General features: G+C 38.8%; 2 protein-coding genes across 2 annotated transcripts in view; one reads left to right on the top strand and one right to left on the bottom strand.

Annotated features, from left to right (window-relative positions):
- On the bottom strand, positions 1-4,623 carry gphb5 (glycoprotein hormone subunit beta 5). Its single transcript, XM_005948857.3, has 3 exons — positions 3,883-4,623; positions 2,643-2,841; positions 1-663 (listed from the first exon to the last, which is right to left on the bottom strand). Exons 1-3 carry the CDS (start codon positions 4,098-4,100, stop codon positions 472-474), a joined length of 609 nt encoding a protein of 202 aa, XP_005948919.1. The 5' UTR covers positions 4,101-4,623; the 3' UTR covers positions 1-471.
- A 2,975-nt stretch (positions 4,624-7,598) lies between these two features.
- The window catches only part of LOC102297894 (nesprin-1), a 66,499-nt gene continuing 53,824 nt past the window's right edge, over positions 7,599-20,273 (top strand). Inside the window, exons 1-2 of the mRNA XM_042213085.1 lie at positions 7,599-7,790; positions 13,876-14,000. Of these exons, the coding sequence (XP_042069019.1) occupies positions 13,913-14,000 (88 nt within the window). The 5' untranslated portion in view covers positions 7,599-7,790; positions 13,876-13,912. The remainder of the gene's footprint in view (positions 7,791-13,875; positions 14,001-20,273) is intronic.

Genomic DNA, 20,273 nt, shown 5'->3' on the forward strand with positions numbered 1-20,273 from the left:
ACATGCTTTTATTGTGGAAAGAGTGATGGTCCTGCACTCCAAAACACACGTGAGCACTCAGAGATTATTAATACACCCAGTTCTCATGGAAAATCAAATGAATAAGAACACTTAGTAAGCCCTTACCTCTCCAGCAGACCCTTGGGCTAAAAGCTCAGGTTGATTAAAAGCTAATAAGTGATCATTTCATTATTCATCCATTAAAGGCAGATAAAAAAAATTGTTTTTTACTTATGTCAATTACAACATTGTAAGGTTTACAGTGATTGCTTTGCTCCTAAGAAAAAATGCCAAGTGAAGCTGGTAACATATTTCAGTAGTGATATATCTCAGGTTTTTCTTGGATATGTAGTAGCCAAACTAAGAGCATTCTAACAACATTTCCTGGTGTAGTGACACATTCCAGTTAAAGCAGTATTGCGTGTAATTATTACCAAAAGTGTACATAAAATATTTCTGCCTGTTCAGACTTCACACAGAAGTTATGCATTCAGTAGTGCTGGTCAGACAGACTCCACAGTCACATCTTAAGGCCACAGGGTAGGTGTATGTTGGATCTACATTGGGCTGACAGTTTGGTAGTTTCACAGTCTCCAGCCGAGTCTCATTGTAAGTACAAACCCGCTGATAGGACTCAATGAAGGGAGGCTCCAGGATTGGCTTCTGAAAAAAACAAAAAGAAATTTATTTTGTTTTAAATTTATTTATCACTTTGTTGTAATACTGTCAGGGTTCACTGTATGGCAGGCAGGGTTGGAGCCAAACGCTAAAAAAAAAAAAAAGCAGGTTTATTGGTGAGAACTTTCAAAATAAAACAGGAATTAACAAACACTCAGACGAGGACCGAGACGTGAACATGACACACTGACAGAATCTATATACAGGCAGACACACACTGTGCACACTGTGATTATGGTATTTAACCGCTTGTAAAGTGTCCTTGTGTGTCTTGAAAGGTATGTATAAAAGTCTATTATCATTATCATATGCATACTATATATATATACACACACACAAATACTGGTATATTGCAGCACCCATGTATTTATGTAGGCTTTTCTGTTCTCATTCTCAACTGGATAACAAATAATGTGTTTCCAACTTTCGTGGTTGTTACGCTCCCTCTTCCTTCCTTGTGACTAACATATCTGAGTGTTTTGTATGCTAATTAGTGCATGCAAGCCCATGTTCCCGATTAGTGGCTGCATATGTTCCACATCCTGCCTTTCATCCTCATTGCTGGTTCTTGGTCCTGCATTCCACCATGACTGATTGGACCAGTGGCCCAATCCTGTCCTTCAATTAACATGCAGACTTAATCAGTGCACCTGTTTTTAAAGGGAAGCCAAACTATCACTGAGTGCTGCTGTGATTTACTGATGTGTCTCATTCTGGTGAAGGTTATGTGTGGCTTTGTTCTTTAAGTTACACTTACTGCAAAAACAAAGTCTTTGTGCGCCTCATACAAATGCAGTCTAGTTCTTTTTGCTCCATGCCTGTGTTGTTGTTGTATTTTAAGACGTTGACAAAATCCAGTTATGGCCTACTTTATCATTTCATATTAATGATAATTCTTTCAGCTTGCCAAAGAAAGCTGCTCCAGTTAGCTTTTATATTCCAAGCTGTCTTTGATGGGACATTTGTGACACATCATCACATTACATTAAACACCTTCAGTGTTCCTCAAATACTTTATAAAATGACAAAAGTTTCTCTTGATTCTATTTTCCAAAGGATGCTCAAATTAATGCAAATCTTTTGCAGCTGTTTACAGTTCCGTGGCCTGCACGTCACAGATTTAACCCCTGACCTCCTGGTGTCTGTCCTCAGACTCTCCCTAAAGCAATACATCAGCTCCCTCCGCTGTGCCCTGACCTCCCTGTGGGGGAGAACAGAGAAAAAGATGAGGCTCTTCCCTGAGGCGATCCAAAGAGTAGAACAACACAAAGCTCCGCTACGCTGCAGTAATAAAGCAGAGAGAATCATGAGCTTCCTAATGCCTCCCGTCACTGAATGCAATGTTCCAGATGAAACTTGAGATTTCACAGCGTCTTTTTTTCATAATAGTATATGGTGACTTGTGAAATCCAATTGTGTCTCTCATGCTCTTGAGGCATTGTGGAGGAAACCTCTGCTGTCACTTCAATCTCTGGATTCCACGCTGCTTCCCATTCCTGCAGAATGTTAACTCAATTTTAGCACTCCAAAAGTCTTCTGTCTTTATTCATTCTTATGCAAGTGTTTCACTTCAGACAGCCACTCATTACTATGTGACAATAATTAGATCTTGGTAGGGTATTGCAAACACTGCATGTATTTTTTCCCTTGGACATCTAACTGTAGCAGCTCAATCCCTGCTTGCACTTGCAGCTGACCTTGGGAGAAAGCGAAAACAAATTTTCTCCAGGGCGGGATCACCCATCTCTCCATCTCTGTATCTACAGTATTCACTTCATCTGTCTCTGCCTCTCTCTGTGTTTAACTGTCTACTAAACCATGTTGTTCATCTTTTTTTATCTATGCTGATAATTTAATTTTGAGTAAAGTTGTGAGTTATATCACCTCGTACTATAATCATATTCTTTCAGTCCCCCTTATCCTCCCTGTGTGTCTGTGTCTGGTACAGTGGCCCTTGTCCTCACCTCCCAGGTCTCACAGCGCCCCCAGCAGGCATCAGTGGTGATGTGCAGACTCCCACAGCCGGGCTTCCTGGCCAGGAAGGTGAACTCCCGGACTGCGCAGCCAATGAAACGCCGCAGGTTGATGGTTGACACACAGCTGATGTTGTCGGACTGTAGAGAGATCCCGAGCAAAAAGCAACACAGAACCACAGCAGGCTTCCTGAGGAAGAGAAGGATTTGTGGACGTAAAGAAGGAGGAGTGATTTAAAGAAGGCTTTAAATAGGATTTGTGAGGACATACTTGATGCAAGCGAGGAGGCTGACTCCCTAAATGCATGAACACATTTCTTTAGAGTGAGAGCATTCTTGCCTCTGCATATCGATGTGAATCTGTCCCACTGCACTTTTTTTTTGGTGTCAGTTATTTGTAAGCTTGTAATAAAATCAATTAAAATGGAATCATAGGTGTTTACTGTAAATCTGTAATCTTAAGATTACAGATGACCACCTTGTCCAATGTTGCTTTTACATGGCCTTAAATGTATTTCCTACCTTGATAATATTCAGAATAATCATTCCATTCCTCTGTGCCTCAACCAGGACACGTTCAGGAGACTCAAAGAGCAAATAAAAGCAGGAAAAGAGCGCTACATCGTGTCTCGGCTGACATTCCACCTCAAAAATGTAATAAAACCCTGAACTTTCCAGTCAAGTCATTTTCTTTAGCACTTGACTTTAAATGAGTTTATTCTCAGTGTGCTTTAGCTGAGATGATACCTCTTTAGTTATCACTTTGTAGTATTGGGTTTTTTTATGCAAATGTTTTAGGAATGAAGCCCATAAGAGCTGTATTGTAGAGTGTCAGGCAACGGTCAGGTCTCTGTTTTTTATTAAATCCCCTGCATTCCTCTATAATAGAAGTATGGTCCAGTACTGGACAGGAAATTATTGGAGTTTTAATCCTTAAAAATATAATTTTTCAGTTTTAATAATTTTGTAATTCCTCTCATTTGATACATTGTCTGCCAAAAGCACACAACATGTTAAAAACTACAGAGTTAGACAAATTAAGTTATTTGTAGAAACATTTATTGTTTTCTGGACTTGTCACCAATAAACTGTTAAACTGCAAATCTGTAAATCTCTGACATTCCTGGTTATCGCTCAGGACTAAAAAAAAGTCCTGCTATTTTGACTGAACACAGTTAGGAGCTACAATCCTCGAAGTTAAACCTCAGAAAATAATCCTGCATGCACTCACCACTGTGGCTGTCTCCTTTGAAGGGTCATCTCAGCTGTAAATCGCAGTTGCAGTCTGGTTTCAAGCAGACGTTGAAGCATCTGTTTTAGTTTTTTGCTGTTTAATGAGCAGCTACTCTCACTTTTTAATACTCGGATGTGAAATGATTTTTTGGCTGGACTGAATGAATAACATGAACCACAGTACTTGTCACTGATGGTTCCTTTGACCTGAACCATCTGCTAATGGATCTGGCAGTACAAGCCGAGGCTTTATATCGGCCCCTCGTCCTGCCAACCAGCAGCTGAAAACCTCACCTCGGTCTGCCTCTTCTCCTCCTGACTCTGTAAATCCCCCAAAGGCCCTTCTACCTGTCACTGCCCATCGAATTCAGCCACCAGCTTGTTCCCACTCCATTAGCTTGATTAGGGAGGCGTCTGCCCTTTTGTTCATAGTCGTTCACACGGAAAAGGGGGAACAAAACTCAAATGCAGTTCCTACCTGTGTCTACACTTACTCATTCAGGCTCAATTAGCTGGCTCCAGGTACAGACCCTGCTCCTGTTCTCACATGCCGACTGCAATTATTTCACCCATAAGCTCCTCCACAGCTGTCCTCCGCCTTACCCTGCTACTGTCTCATTCTCATTTTTTTTGTGTCATGTGTTTTGTTTTGGGGGTGGTTGTCCATTTTTGTTGCTAGTGACACTCATCACACCACTCTAGAGAGCAACCTGGCCAAGTCTACAGTTTCTACCACACGGTTCACTCAATTATGACGGAAAGGATACGTCAGCCCTCCCAGGAGTCAGTGACAGGAGGAGGAGAAGAAAGATGTGGAGACATGTAGAAGGGGATGAATTGCTTCATCAAGAAATTACCACCGTCAGGTACCCCTACGAGCGGCATGTGAAGCCAGTGGCGCAGAACTGTGCTCAAGTAGTTCAGGAAATGAATCTGTAGAAGTCGACTTGAAAGTTAAGGCCAAGCAATTAAAGTTAGATTAGCGAGAATATTGTGGAAGATGAGTCAGGGACAGGTTCACAGACTCTCTGTTCTCCTTGCTGTCATGAAGAATTAGCCTTACTGAACAATGTGCAGGATGTAGAATAACAGGATGCATGTAATTGGATAACTTTGGTGGAGGTTAATTGTGATTCAGTATAAAGGGAGTAAAGCCTAGATTTCCAAAATCCAGCTTTTATGTAATTATTATATACTGAAAGTTTCCAGCTTCATTTTCTTGTCATTTAATTACAAGGATGCTCATCTTCTTTATTAATCAGTCCTGACTAAAATAACTAGGAAATAAGCAGAAACCAAATCAAATTCAAAGGCTAGTGTCTTATATAAGGGTGAGTGCAGAGAGACTGAAGCCAGCATGCATGTGAGTGTTTCTGCAAGTGAGAAAGGAAGCTTCTGTAAGTGCAAACATGTAAAAACCCAATGAGATATTATTACAGCCAGTAGTTCAGCCCACGTATGTTGTTCTGCACCTTTTGATAGTGTCACAGCTATTATTATTATTATCATCAAGTCAAGTCAAGTCAAGTCAACTTTATTGTCAATTCTGCCACATGTACAGGACATACAGAGAATAGAAACTACGTTACTCTCAATCCCTAGATAAAAAAAGCAAATGAACATTTAAATAGCATTATGGTAGCATTATTAGGATTTCTTGCCAATGTTTGAATTCAACAGTGTTTAATTGGGAAATTTACATGAAAATAAAAATATAATTGCTTTTTGTAAAAATGAGCAGAATAAAGATAAATGAGTAATCCTAAATAAAAAGTAAAATGCTAGGTCTGGCATATCACTCAGCTTTGCTCTTGCTTGTGATATCCAATAATTGTGTAAGTTTCTAAAAGAAAGATAATATCTTTATTAACATTTTCTGTCCAGTTTACTCAGGAGATTCCTCAAGATAACAAAAGTCCTATCTCCAGGAATGACCTAAAGGTAATAAGTGGCAGTAGTGCTAAATATCTAAAGCAACAAACAGATCAAGAGACTATCATGGGCAGTTATTTAAGTATGTTGTTTATTTCCATGGATTGTTTGGTTATGTAGGTAAACTGAAGGGTAATAAAAGCAGCCCATCCATGTCCTTAATGCTTTCCCAGTAATCAATACTCAAATCCATGCAATCAATGTAAACATCTAAATTGATGAATCTGTTGGAGATTTTTTGAAATGCATTGCCACATGTTACTAGATTGTTTTTTAAATGCTGACTCTTGTACATTAAGACTTTACTTAAAAGTATGAAATCGTGTGGGTTTGGCTGTAGACGTCAGAAGCCCTGACAGGAATAAGATGATGTTGTGCTGACCTCTGGTGCTCACATATAATATTAATATTTTTCAATGATTTGAATGCAAATCATTCACTGAGTTATGCCATTTTACAGTGATATACAATTCTTTGGCAGATGAATCCTTTGAAATTATTTTCTCATTGTATGATTAGCTGAAACTACATGAAAATATTGTATCCATAAAAACTATGACTTGATTGGGGAAAGATGTTGGTATTGCAGTACATCTGTTAAAATATCCAGTTCAATCTTTTGCAAATGTCAGATGAGTGGACCTTAGCTGTATTTCTAGACCTGTGAGCCAGTCTCACTAACACTAACACTCTAAAACATTTAACTCATATCTGATGATTAAAATAAATCATAATGTGTTTAAATTGGACTCATGAATTACAGAATTTGTACTCAAAAGCAGGGCATGGAAAAAGGTTAGAGTTAAACTCAGAATGCATCTTTCATAAGGTTGTTGAAGCAGTGCACAAAACAAAAGACTAATTCAGTCCAGCAAACACATGAGAACAGATTAACAGCCACTGAGACAAAGGACTGAGAGGAAGACAGCTCTATATATACACAGAAGGGCAATAACAGGAAGTGGGCACAGCTGGGGAAAACAAGAAGCAAGTGCAGACAATCAAGACAATGAGACAGGAGTGGAAGTAAAACTAAACACAAGACAGTTAAGACAAGTAACTGCCAAAATAAAACAGGGTGTGAGAAACGCAGATACATTAATAAACCTAGGGGAGGATTAGACAGGAAACACAGAGGAAACAAATTGAGCAATAAAACTAAGAAAAGACTCGAAAATACTCAAAACATAAAGATCAGTAAACAAAACTGTAATACCAAACGAAGAACTTAACTTCTAAGGTGTGTATACTTACCATAAAAAAGCACTGCATGAGGAAAATCACATTTTATCAGCTAGCAGATCACAAAGAGATCACGCAATATCACCATATCCCAGTACATCAGTGGAAAATGTGGTGTTTCTTACTCACTGCGCTGAATGTGAATACGTGAACAGCCAAATGTTCCTTTAAATAAAAAGAATGTTTCATTTTCATGTGTATTTCCATAAATTTTATTAAATAATTACTGGATCTGTGATGTATAATAAAAACTTATCATATCATTACCATACCATTAGTCTCCTATAGTGCTATATAGCTCGTATTTTGCTAGGTTTATGTAACTTTTAGCTCAAATATGTTCCTTCTTTTGTTTACACTGTATGGTCATGCATGGCTACACCTCAGAAAGGATCTGTCAGTTCTGCATGCGCATGAGCATATATGTACATGTTGAAGCCGGACCTTTAACCCAGGTGACAGCCATCAGAGCCAAACTGGAGGGAGGTGGGTGAGCTGAACCCTGGCTGGTTTCTATTTTTAGTGCCCCACAGAGTTTCCTACTTGGCCCCGGCATGGCTCTGACTTCTCGGGTGACAGTCCAGTGGAGCGCTGCAAACTTCCAGATCTGTCAAACAGTGCTTCAGGTTTCATTTCCACATACTACAACAGAACCAGATCTGCTCTCCCACATTGCAGTTCAATAGTCCCTGGACCTCCATCTTTACCCCAAAACACAACTTTTTACTGTATGTAAGTACAACCAACTTTTGACATTTTTTCTGTAAATCTCTATGAAATGTCGAAGAACCAGCAGTACGTGCAGCTGTAAAGAATGTGTTGACTACTGACTGCAGTTTAGGTGGTGAAGTTTACAAAATGCGGCTGTAATTGACCCTGAGTTTAATTAGTAATGGTATTGCTGTCACCCGATGCAATTCCTAAGTGTGTGTGAGGAGAGTGTCTTCTCATTATATTCTTCCTAAACCTGCAGACCCATGGCTTCTTATCTGCCTTATTAAAAAGTCCTCTAGTCTTCCTCAAGGACTCATTATATGTCTCAACTGATCTGATCTCAGTTCAGCTGTACACACATGTTCCTTGCTGCTATTTTTGGGATCCAACAGCTTCATAACAGTGACACTATCTCACATTCCTGCAGTGAGAGCCAGCTCACTTAGTAGCACTTATAGACAACAGTGATAGGACAAGTTAATGTACAGTGGTTGGGATTTCTTTTCTTACATTTGCATATATACATCTATATATCTTATTTATATAGATGTATATATATAAGCAGTTCTGAACTGTAGCCTGTCTAGCAACAATTCAATGCATCAGTTTAGTAAGAATAACGAATTCCTGTTGCTAACTAAAGTTATTCTATGTTTAAGTGACTGATGTAAAGTGAATATGTATCAGCCCAGGACTGTTATGAGTTGCAGTTTATACATCATTTAAAGGCCTTATCACCCAGTTAGCAGATGTGACTTTTCTCAGTAGTTTGACTTGAAGGATTCTTTCAGACACAGTGTCTCTCTCAGTCATCACTTTAACTGAGCCACCTCTTCTTTGTACCTCATGTTTATCTGTCTATGTGTGAAAAATTGCCTGTTACCAAAGATCACTATAAGATTTGTATTTATACCAAGTATCACGCTATAAATTTGGACTGTTTGTTCTGTATTTAAGATATAAATCCAGAGATATTGCTTTTGGTTAGGATGCTTTTACAACAACGTCGTCATATAAATTCACATTTCCTTTCTGCTAAAACATGTGAGCAGCTCTAACTCAGCCCACTTGTAGGTGGTAGGATAACTGAAGTTGAGCTGAGAATCATTTTGTTAAGCACCCTGGATTAAAAATCCCTACAGTGGTATGTAGGGTAGTATAACATTTAGTTTTGTTTCTATAAAAAATCTGCAACCCTATTTCCTTCACTTCAACTTGAGCTATTTAGAAGAATAATTATGTGATACCATTTTTCTGCCCTAGCAGAACATTAATAAATAACAGCAGTTTTATGTTTTCCCTGTTAGCTTGTTAGAGTTCAGTGTCTTTGTTTTCCATTTCTTAGTGGAGTCATAGATAATGATACTCGATAGAAATCTTCTATCTAAGAGAAACTACCTTACTAACCTCATTCAATCAAGACCTCCGTGTTGTATGAACCTTGTGATACTGTGCATGCGTGTCAAAATATATTGCACTGTAGGTCCGCCTTCAAGATATTTGCCCCATATTGTCATCAGTGGTGTGTTCTTAGTCGAATGAAAGCATAGATTACCTCTCCCCTTTTCTAACATCTGATCACCCAGGGTGTGTCTGTGAAAGCTCTGTGTGGCAGGTTCGGCAACACTGTCGCTGTTGATTTGTTCCTTGGGCTCTCACAAAGAGCACAAAGACCTGCTGGAAAGCATTTAAAGAAATGCAGTGAGAGTAGGGTGTTGTTTCAGAGACAGTCATGGCATTTATACTGAGATAAAAGCTAGTGGCAGGGAGAGTTCCCTTTAGAGTCAAATCTCTAGTGAGGGAATGTGGAAGATGTTGTTTTCCCAGGTGTTTGTTTACAATTACTGTACAAACTGGATATCACTGATTTGTCTGTGGTTCATGTCAGTTTAGTTCCGTTCCAGCTTGTTGTGGTTAGTCAGAGCAGTACTGTCAGACTGACACAGAAGTAGGATCCTGGAGCCAGAGGAAGGTATTAGCCTTGCACACAGAAATGATTTTGTTTTGGTATCTTCATAGATTTTAATTTTCTTTCATTTAATTTATGCTAACTGAAGTCAGGTTTAACAGCTTCTTGTTTCTTGAATGGTAATTTTGTTTAGTCTTAACCAGTCCTTAGCTCATGGTTCAACTCTCACATCCAAGATATTTTCAGTTGGCATAAAGCTGTGGGAGCTGAAGGCTAACATTTTCTAGCATATATTGTCAATGACTAATCCATTATCCCTCAGCTTTAAAAATTAATATGAATACCTTGTAAATATATGGGGAATGTGTGCAGGGGTGACATGAAATCTGAACAAATTGGTACAGATTTTTTGAAAGATTTTGGTAAATATGGTCAATTTTTTTACTGTTTGAAAGTCTGGACACAGCGTGAAAACAGAGCAGAAGAAAGGCTTTCAGTGTAACACAGGCTTGTACAAACTCCAGTGACAAAATGATTCAGTTTCAGGTTTAGGTTATTTAATGTGTTACTTTCATCTGCACCACAGTCAAGAAAACTTTTTGTTGCATTTTTTGTGCTTCCTCTGAGGTTGAAGACAGCCTGTTTTCTCAGTCCTGAATAGGGCACAGTTATCTGTAAGACAAAGTGCTCATTTTGCTCATTCATCAAATGACGGATATTTTGCACGCTTTATCCTGTACTAAAACTATGTGTGGGATTTTTTTTTTTTTAATTTACTGATCAATACATGTTGGATTCTCTAGCACAACATATACACTTACTACTGATACTTACTGCTTGTGTTTTTCTTGGGTAAAGCTTTTATTTAAGGTTGCACTTGTAAGTCTGACACAAATAAACTGGACTGTTAAATCACTTTTGTTGTGGTGCTCTGGGGAGACTTAATACCTCTCTACTACTTCATGCCCTTCAGCTTTCTCACAGACGGCCACTTTAACTAATTATGCGATTATTAATCTGGATAAATACATGCAACAAGCATGTAACGCCAGTGCTTTGGCTTTGTGATGTGACCCCTCCCTGTGCTTTTTCCACAGCACCGTGTAATGTGTTTTGCTGCCCTTTGTCTCATTGCTACAATTAGAGCTGAGCAGTGGGACTTGTGACTCTCTGATAATGTGCCTTTGCCCGCTATAGGCTTACCTCTTTACTCAGTAATGACAGCAAGTAAAATTCACTTTGTGATGCAACTTTAATGGATGGTGTGATTTGATTGCTTAACTATGAGTCATGCATGAGTGTAGCACTCTATTGTTGTTGCCCTGAAATCTCAATAGACATGTAAACAACTTCATGCATTTTGTATTTATTAGATCCAGACAGTGAAAAACACACAGCAGTAAAAGCTGTATTCCTTTATTTTAAATTATGCCTGTGTAAGAAACCCCTGACATTTTCCCATTAGTTACTATCTCTTGTAATCTCTTGCAGTAAATATTTGTATATATTTTATATACCGCTCTCTCGGTCTCTCGCCTCCCTTGATCTATCGTTTTGCAGCTGACACGAAGCCTTGGGATAGCTCAAATGCTGTGCTATAGCAGTCCACATATGCACACATACTTGGCAGGGTAGCATTATCAGAGCATGGTTCTGTGGGGTCACATTAACAATGGATGTTAGTGGTTCAGTGTGTTTTTAGAAACCGCATGTGCTGCTTGCTTCTTATTGCTTGTGCAGCTGCGAGTAACCTTGGGCAAATATTTGTTTAATGCTAGTTTGTCAAATGATTTAATTTGATGTTATTATTAGTTATGGTGCTTTAAATAGTTTGCTGGAATTTTGCACTTGTCAGAATGTCAAGTAACCAGTAAGGAGTCATCTCATGCACTGACATCACAACAGCTTGTCAAGAGTATAAAAATACTTTTCCTGCTTTTTTGTTTTTATTAACTTTATCTGCACCGATATTCTCCAGTTACTAAGGATTTACTGGATTCAGCTTTAAATTAAATTCCTCAATACCCATACCTACTGCCAACACACTTTATAGCACTGGTAGTGTCATATTTGCAAATAGCCCTTTTAATAGAGTTTGTCAGAGCTAATGTGTTCCTGTGTACAACCAGAGTCTTTATTGACTTGATTAGGTTTTTTTTAGGAATTAACCATAAGTTTGACTTCTTCTGGCTTGTTAAGGATTCATATTTGTTTGGCCATTAACGATTCTGGGAGGAAAACATGCCACATAGGAAGCAGCATACAAGAAATATTCCAAGTGGCTCCAATGTTTCACGTTGCCAGTTTGAGTGAAATCACATTCTTCTGGCAACACATGCAGGTCACAGTACGTGAGCTGCTTGTATTTGATCTGATCTGGCTCTGACACATCTGACATTTGCTCTGACATATTGGTGAGTGTTGGCACTATTTCACACTGTTGTATTTTAGTCTCGCTCACCTGTCCGCTCTCCTGGACCATCACGTCAGTCGTGTTTATCTGCAGAGAAAAACAATCAAATCAAAGGGCTTTTTTATTTTTCACTGCTTGATTTGTTTAGGCAGGCTACTCTGTAAAGATGTCTAAATGTCATACATTTCTCTCAGTCCGCTTGTTCATATCCTAGAGGGGGAATGAACAAGGCAGAACACGGCCCAGCACTTCACGCTGCACTCAGTTTATACTGACAGTGTTTCATTGCACTTTAAAAGATGATAAACTCCTCTTTGACTGTATTTCAGACATGCTCACTGCCAGTCTGTTTGTCATAAAGCAAATGTTTTGTGGACATACACAGCAGCAGACAGGAACAATATAATTCTTTTCACACAAACCTCCTGGCTGCACCATTATCATTATTTGTGTTGATGCAATGGCTATAATACTGGAAATAGTAATAATTATTATAATAACCAATCTTAAATATAATTGTACCACTAATTCATGTTTATTGGATACATGTATCCACATCCCAAAATATTAAAGGTCTGCTGTGTCTGAATGGGTTTGGGTGCATGCTCGTACACCAGTTACAGCACATTAATAATTAGCCTCAAGCAACAAGCAGCACACACGCTTTTGCTGAAACAGAAGCGCTTGAATGCACAGATGTTTGCGGGCCTGTTTATCCGAACATGACTGGAAATGATTGAGAACATCATTAAACCTCTCTATGGTGTACCCTGCCTCTTGCTGTATGGCAGGGGGGTTAGCCTCCAGCCCATCTGCGATTATGTGCTGTATTAGCGATTGGATGGATGGAAGTTGAGTATCCACAGTAATCCAACAGATGTCCTGGGGTCTCATTTATAAAAGACTGCATTGTGAAACTCCACATGTTGTTCTCTGTCGAAATCATCCCTTTACTTTGAGAATTCTGCAGATTACTCAGGAGAGGTGGAGAGTCTTTCATGGTAGCTGATCAGTGGTCCTTTCTGTCATGTCCTATGGCAGCGGTGTTGCAATCACTATGTAGCAGTACACGCAAGTGACAGAGTATTGGTATATTTGCAGCAATCAGACTGATTGAGACACAATTTATAACAACACACAGTTGTTTCTTCCAACTTGGTCCATCCATCCACTCGTCCAGTTCAGGGTTGTGGGAGGGCTAAAGTCAGATGGACAGGGCGTACCCAGGTCAGACACTCATTCATATACATATTCAACAAATAGTCAATTTAGAATCACCAGTTAACCTAACCACACTAACAGCATGTCTTTGGACTGTGGGAGGAAGCCAGAGAGAACCCACACAGAAACAGGGAGAATAAGCAAATGCCACACTCCACTGGATTTGAACCCAGGACCTTCTTGCTGTGAGGCAACGGTGCTCTTTTACTTTTTAATGATTATTTGATCAGCCTTGCTTGTGTATTATAAATGACTCAATGGATTTACACCTAACTGAAAGGGACGAATCGTCCGACCTGCCCCATTCTGTTATCATTAACTGTTTCAACAAAAAGTGGCAACTGATACATAAGACTTAATTTTTTTTATTGTTTATAAAGATTTTGGTCACATGTATATTAGATATAGAAACTTTTGGCTATAAAGGTAAGGTACAAGCTTCCTCAGACTGGCACCAGCTGGAAAAAGTGTGATCTTTTAGTCTTAGATCTTTATAGTTCAGTCTTTAGTTCTTTTAGGCACTAATATTGATGCTTTTCTTTTTCCTCTGTATTTTTTAGAGCAGTGCCATGCTGCCGGGAGTCTGTGGATGAGAATATGTCGTCAGACTTCTACTCCAGAGATGCTTTGTTGGAGCAGGAGACCATCCCCCTGGATATTGACAATGTTCACATGCTGCTGCAGGGTCAGTCTCATTTCCAGTACAGATTACAGTGTAATGTTTCTGACTGAACAATGAAATATTTTCTACAAGAACAAGAGTAAAGCGTTTTTCAAAAAAATCCTAGCTTTAGGCTGTTGGAACTACTGTGGTGCTTCTTACCTAAAATGAGTAAGTGCTCATTGTTTCTGGTCTGAGGTCATGCAAGAGTAAAAAGAAAAAAAACTCCTGATTTCAGTCACTGTGGCAACATAATAACTGTTTGGCCTCAGTCTCACTCAAGGGAGCAGTTTGATGACCTTGTCACAGTCAGTCCACTGTGGGCAACATCTTGTTTCACTTTTACCACTCTTTTTGAGGTCATGCTTGGTTTAATCTACGGAAAGTGATCCGCTGTTCACTTTGAGACATGAGTCATGTTGCAAAGAGTCTTCTGAAGGGAAAGAGCAGGAGGGTGGTGCAGGCATGCAATAAACACCGCGCGCACATCAACTCACTGTATCTCGGGGCATTCATGAACGTCTTAAGCAAAGTATTGCACTGAGACTGTCGTTACAAGTTGGTTTTCAATTGGTGAGCCACTTCATTTTAAAGTTTTTCATCTCTGGTTTATGATTTTAAAAAATGTAACAATGAGTCATCTGCTTGTGACGTAAGTTGTAGAATAAAAAAGAACAAAACACGAAAAAAGTTATTATATACATTTACCAATTTATGGTAGGAGGATGGGCCGAAGAACAAGTGAAGTGGCTGAGCTGGGAAATGTCTTATTTACAAATAAGGCACATAAAAATGTGTACTTCAAGCTTAGGTAGATGTTTTCTTTGTGTGATCAAAGCCTTATTTGCCCAACTGCATTCTGTGATATCTTAACAAATATTATAGAAGCTACCATAGCTGACCATTGTCTGACCTTTGCCAGTTTAAAAAACAAAAGTCCAGAGGTAAACTTGGCAAGTGACAGAGCATCATCAGTTTTAATGTGAATTTATCAATGCTGCTTGGACCTAACATCACGGGAACCATTAGCACCAGAGTTTGACTTCACCGGACTGTAAACCAATCAATTTAGGTTGCACTTAGTGTCCATTACCTTTGAATAACACAAACCTATTACCATGTGAAAACATTTTACAACATGAAATGAAAAACAGATAATTTCATGTACATGTTTCAGATTTAAAAATCAGATAAAAAAAAATTCCAAGAACAGACTACCATTTTAGCTCGGTGGCTGGAGAGGAGTGCCCCAGGTTCAAGTCCAGCCTGTAGCTCTTTATTCCGTGTCTTTTCTCTCTGAGGTTGAGGTGGTTTGGGCATCTGAATAGGATGACTCTGGCGTATCTCCTAGAGGAGGTCTTTTGGAAATGTCCAAGGCAGGGAAACCCTGGAAGAGAGGAGCTGGAGGAGATGGGTGGGGAGAGGGATGCCTGCTTAGACTGACCCAGAATTATTAAGCATCCAAAGGTTTATCAAACATCACTTGCTGAGGAAGTCCTTATCTCCCATTCCATTGTCCTTGTCATGGCCCTGTGCATTGGACAGTCCCTGTTGTTTTGCCCTGTTTGTCTCCCTGTGTTGTCTTGCAGGTTTCTGGTAGACGGGGTTTATCAATGCAACAGCAACCTCCTGGTCAGTCTCGTTTAAGAATTTAAGAACAGGCTGTTTTAGCTCTGACCCCAGTGGCGTCTGTCTGATTAATGTGTCAGGTCCCTCAAACCAGGAAACTTGGGGTTTTATCCAGGATTTGAACCCAGGACCTCTTCCATCTCCTCTTCCATTTTCAATAATGCAGTTGTAACTAATTAGAATTTTCACCACATATATATGTAGCTATGCTTTATTTTCTACCTGACAGGTGCCAAAAATGCAGTTTGTGTATTTGGTGATATGTGAGCCGTTTGGGGATATTCCATTTACTGAAGAACCAAGACTTACTGACATTTGGTTGAGTGCGTGAGCATGAAAAAAGGATGTGTGTTGCGTTATGAGCATGCTGGCACGAATACAAGGTTACATATTGTGATTTTTTTGAGAGAGTATCTCCATGACATCAGCTGGAAGCAATGCTAGACTGCAGCACAAAAATTAATAGCCCACTTTAACCACACATCTGTCAAGACTTGCAAAACCATATTTGTTCTGTATAGTAATACATATCTAAAAAGACACTTGTTGTTCATATTTTTCCATAACTTTTCTTAATCTTTCTGTCCTTATTTCACCTTTTTTAATAGCCTCTCTCAGTCCTGATCCACCACTCTCCTTATTCTCTTTCTTGCAGCTTATATTTTTTAAAATGAGTGACTCTCAGATCTTTTTTCTCTACATCTTCCTTGACTCTTGATCTTTGGACTTTTCAACATGCTCATATGTGGTTCTTTCTCTGTACCTACCTCAGTTCTTTTGCCTCCCCTAACTTCTTGGGTCCAATCTGACTTCATTCCTCACAGAGCTATTTTTAGCTCATTTGCTCCCCACATTTAGAACACTGTGTTTTTTTAAGCCTTGTAAATGTTTTTCCAGTTATGTAGTTTTCCGGTTGTTCCCCCTTTTCCGGAGGGATTGTTTTAGGCCCACGGCCCCCTTGCCAGGCCTTTTTTTAAATAAGAGTGTGAAAGTCTTTTTTTTTTGTATATTTGAAGGTGTAATGATAAAAGAATGTCACTAAAAATAGCTCAAGCTATGTGTGATTGTTGGGTGTATTCAACACTTGTTAACTGAGTCTGGGAGGATATTTTCTCGCATAGGGTGCAGGGACTTGAGCACGATGTGTTTTGCATCGTGGATATACCCACTGGCTGTTTTAGGGAGAACATGTGATGCCACTTTAAATACCTTTTTAATAGGTTATCAGTACAACATTAATCATCTTTTTATGCATTGCCAAATAGAATAGGGTGCAGTTTTGGGTTTATTTTGACATGCACATTTACACTATTGCTAACACCATATTTATGTCAATGAGTGACTCTTTTTTCTTTCGTTTTTGCTTAGCTGCACTGTGTAACCTACTGGCTATGTTTCAGTTACCTAACTGGGGTTGGGGTTGCATTAACTTAGTCTTCCAAAATTCGTCTTCCATTTTGCTTGGTTTGCTTGAATTTGAGTCAGGTTTTCCAGCCTGTGCAGCATAAAGTACTTAGGATGCTGCAGGAGAACTAGCTTGTTCCAGGTCGTGTTTGGGCAGGAATGAAATCTCGGTGAGTCACATTTAAAAGAGGTGGAGCCCAGCTAAACTCACCTGCATCCCTGCAGGCAAGAATTGTAGACGGTTTAAACAAGAATTGTTTTCAATGGGATTTCATATCATATTTCATATAATCTCTTCTGCTGCAGCAATGGGTGTGTTGAATGTTGAATCGGTTTGGTAAAGCATGTAAGGGAAAAATGCATTTGATTTAAACAGATGTTTAACATCAGAGTTTACTAATACTACTAGTACCTGCTCAATCAGCATGACTTCTCACATTGTGGGTAAGTTGCTTGCATTTGTCTTTCTAGTAGTGAAGTTGATTGGTGTGGAATGAAAGTGACTGCAGAGTTTAGTGTGAAGACACTGTACTGTAGGCAGCGTTTGAATGTGGAACTCTTAAACCTAGTTTGACTGCTTATAGAAACTATACCAGGAGATTTACAGATATAGTCCCAGTATCTGCAGAATATAAGAAACCAGTCTTGAGTAGGAAGTAAATAGTAACTTACCTATACAGTATGCATATGTATGTATTCAAATTCATATATAGGCTTCGCTCTCTTCTCAGGACTGGGGCAAGTTTTAGATCTTATAAAACCTACAGTAGTCTAGTTTTAGAAGAGCTACTGCTGTAGAATGTAATTACGCATTAAACACAAAACCGAAGCTTGGCTGCTATTCAGAGGTTAAACCTTTATTTAATGTCTGAGCAACATTGTACTTGTAGTAGCTGAAACTACAACAAAGCCATGAAGGCAGATGGCTAATGTTAACATCTTGAAAAGGCAAAATACAAAAGAAAATGAAAAAGAAAAAGTTTGCTGAGGTGAAACCGAAATAATAAGCCAACCTGATGATTTTATGGTAGTTACTGCTAATTTTACTAGTTACTGTATATGTTAATTTTGGGGCGGTGATGTTCTGTTGGTAACATTTTCTATCAGTGCTTTGCATTTGTACAGTCGCTGGTTATGAAAGCTGTCCAGAAGGCCTAAAATTAGCATTTTAGGAAGCACACATCTGTGATAAACACATTTTCAAACGATAACTCTGACACTTTTGCTCCCTTTTTACATGTATTTAAAAAATTTGCCTTCCTGGTAAGGAAGGTTTGAAAGCCCATTTTAACTGCATAAAAAACATTATAAACTATAAAGCATTTTCCCCACCTGCACAGCAAAATCTCCAGTGTTAAATTAACACTTTTGACAGTGTTATATGTGTAAAAGTAACCTAGTCAGTTTTGAAGATTAACAATGGCTAACACTGAGCAGTGCTGATTTTCTAACACTGGAAAATAACTCAAAATGTTAGAAATATTCCAGTGTTAGAAAATCAGCACTGCTCAGTGTTAGTCTTTGTTAATCTTCAAAACTGACTAGGTTACTTTTACACATATAACACTGTCAAAAGTGTTAATTTAACACTCAACAGTGTTTTATTTAACACTCAGAGGTGTGGACCCATAATAGACACTCTCCAGTGTTAATTTAACACTGGAGATTTTGCTGTGTGTTATCTGGCAGCACAATTAATTCTTAACAAATTGCTCATAAAATCATGAAATATTAATAGGAAATCTTATTTAAAAAAACAAAACCTATTTACATAATGCTTATTGTACTCTCCTGATGGTCTTGGTGGGTGTGGCAGCTTATCAAGCGCCATTGTTAAACCCCAGTCAAGTCCCTTAATTCAAATCAGAGACTTGTTTCATAAACTGACAACTGACTGATTATCCAGTATCCCTTTAGAAATGTCTGAAAAACTGCAGAAATGCACCACATTGTGCATTATGCAGTAGTCCTTAAAAACACTATTTGCCACATGCAGAGCAGATAGAGGAGGCCCTGCTCTCAGTAGTCAAAATTGCATGTCAGTTGTCAGATTTATCACATCCCACAGACACATTAACTCTGGGGGAACAAGAAGCTTTCGATTGAGGAAAGCACATGATAGCAGGCTCTTACAGCAGGAGAAAGCCCCTCCTCTAGGAGCAGTAATCAAGTTTGTCAGCCAGTCAAATACAATATACAGTGCTGTGAAAAGGTATTCCCCCTATTGCAGGCATTTTTATGACTGCAATAGGTTGAGAACCAGGCAACGTAGCATGTTGAAACTGATACCATAGGTGCATCTACTAAAACTCTCAGACAAGTTTGAATCTCAGTCACCTTGACCTCAAGCTCAAAGGCAGAGGTCAAGTTTTCTTAAAATCTTGTAACTGCTAGCTGGGAAAGCTCAGCTAGCTAATTATCCACCAGGGAAATAAATACATCACTGTTGTCAGGTAAAACCCTTCATAAAGTTTCCGAAATGCTGTTTGTATGTGAAAATGTAAGACAAGGAACAATAGCAAGAAGACTGAATTAGGCAAATTTCAAAGTCTGAAGAGGTACAAAAACATCCATGTTAAACAGATAATGTGGTATGTTTTGGATCATGAGCTGTTCCTCTCATTTTCAATACTTTTGCCATCCTTCTGGTACAACTATGGTTTCATCTTTCACAGAACTGTGCCAAACCTTTTAAATGTTTTATGGCAAAGTCTAACGTGGCCTTCTTGGTCTTGACTGTATTCAGTGGTTTGCACCTTGCTCTAAATCCTCAACATTTCTCTTCATTAAGGTGTCCCTTGTAGACGTCCTCCTCTCATTTGGTTGTTCTTGATTAGATGTTGTGAAGCTGTTTAACCTTTAGTTGCCTTCTGTGGTCTTTTGGGCCTTTTGCTGTTGCTGAACTGGTCAGTGCATTGATTCTAGCTTTAAAATGTTTCTTTCTGCCATTGTTTGTATATATTTCATTTTCTATATGTATAGGCATATAGGAAATAAATTATATTATAAAAACAATGCTTTTGTTTTTATTGGCCACATTTTGGAAATAATACTGGTTAATGGGGATTCTAAATATCACATTGTAATTATGCATCCAAATATCATCTCACATTTGACCTCTGATCTCAATTCTATATTTCATATCTGCCTTTCTTTCAAGTTGACCCCTACAAACTGCACTACAAACTTCATAAAGTATGTTTAAAAAGAACAAAGAAAACAAAGGGAATTCATACAAAATATAATACTCTTGCGTTAAATGTA

This window comes from Haplochromis burtoni, unplaced genomic scaffold (genome assembly GCF_018398535.1).
Source record: "Haplochromis burtoni strain Fernald_Lab_line unplaced genomic scaffold, NCSU_Asbu1 Contig_416, whole genome shotgun sequence".
In the NCBI taxonomy this organism is placed as follows: domain Eukaryota; kingdom Metazoa; phylum Chordata; class Actinopteri; order Cichliformes; family Cichlidae; genus Haplochromis; species Haplochromis burtoni.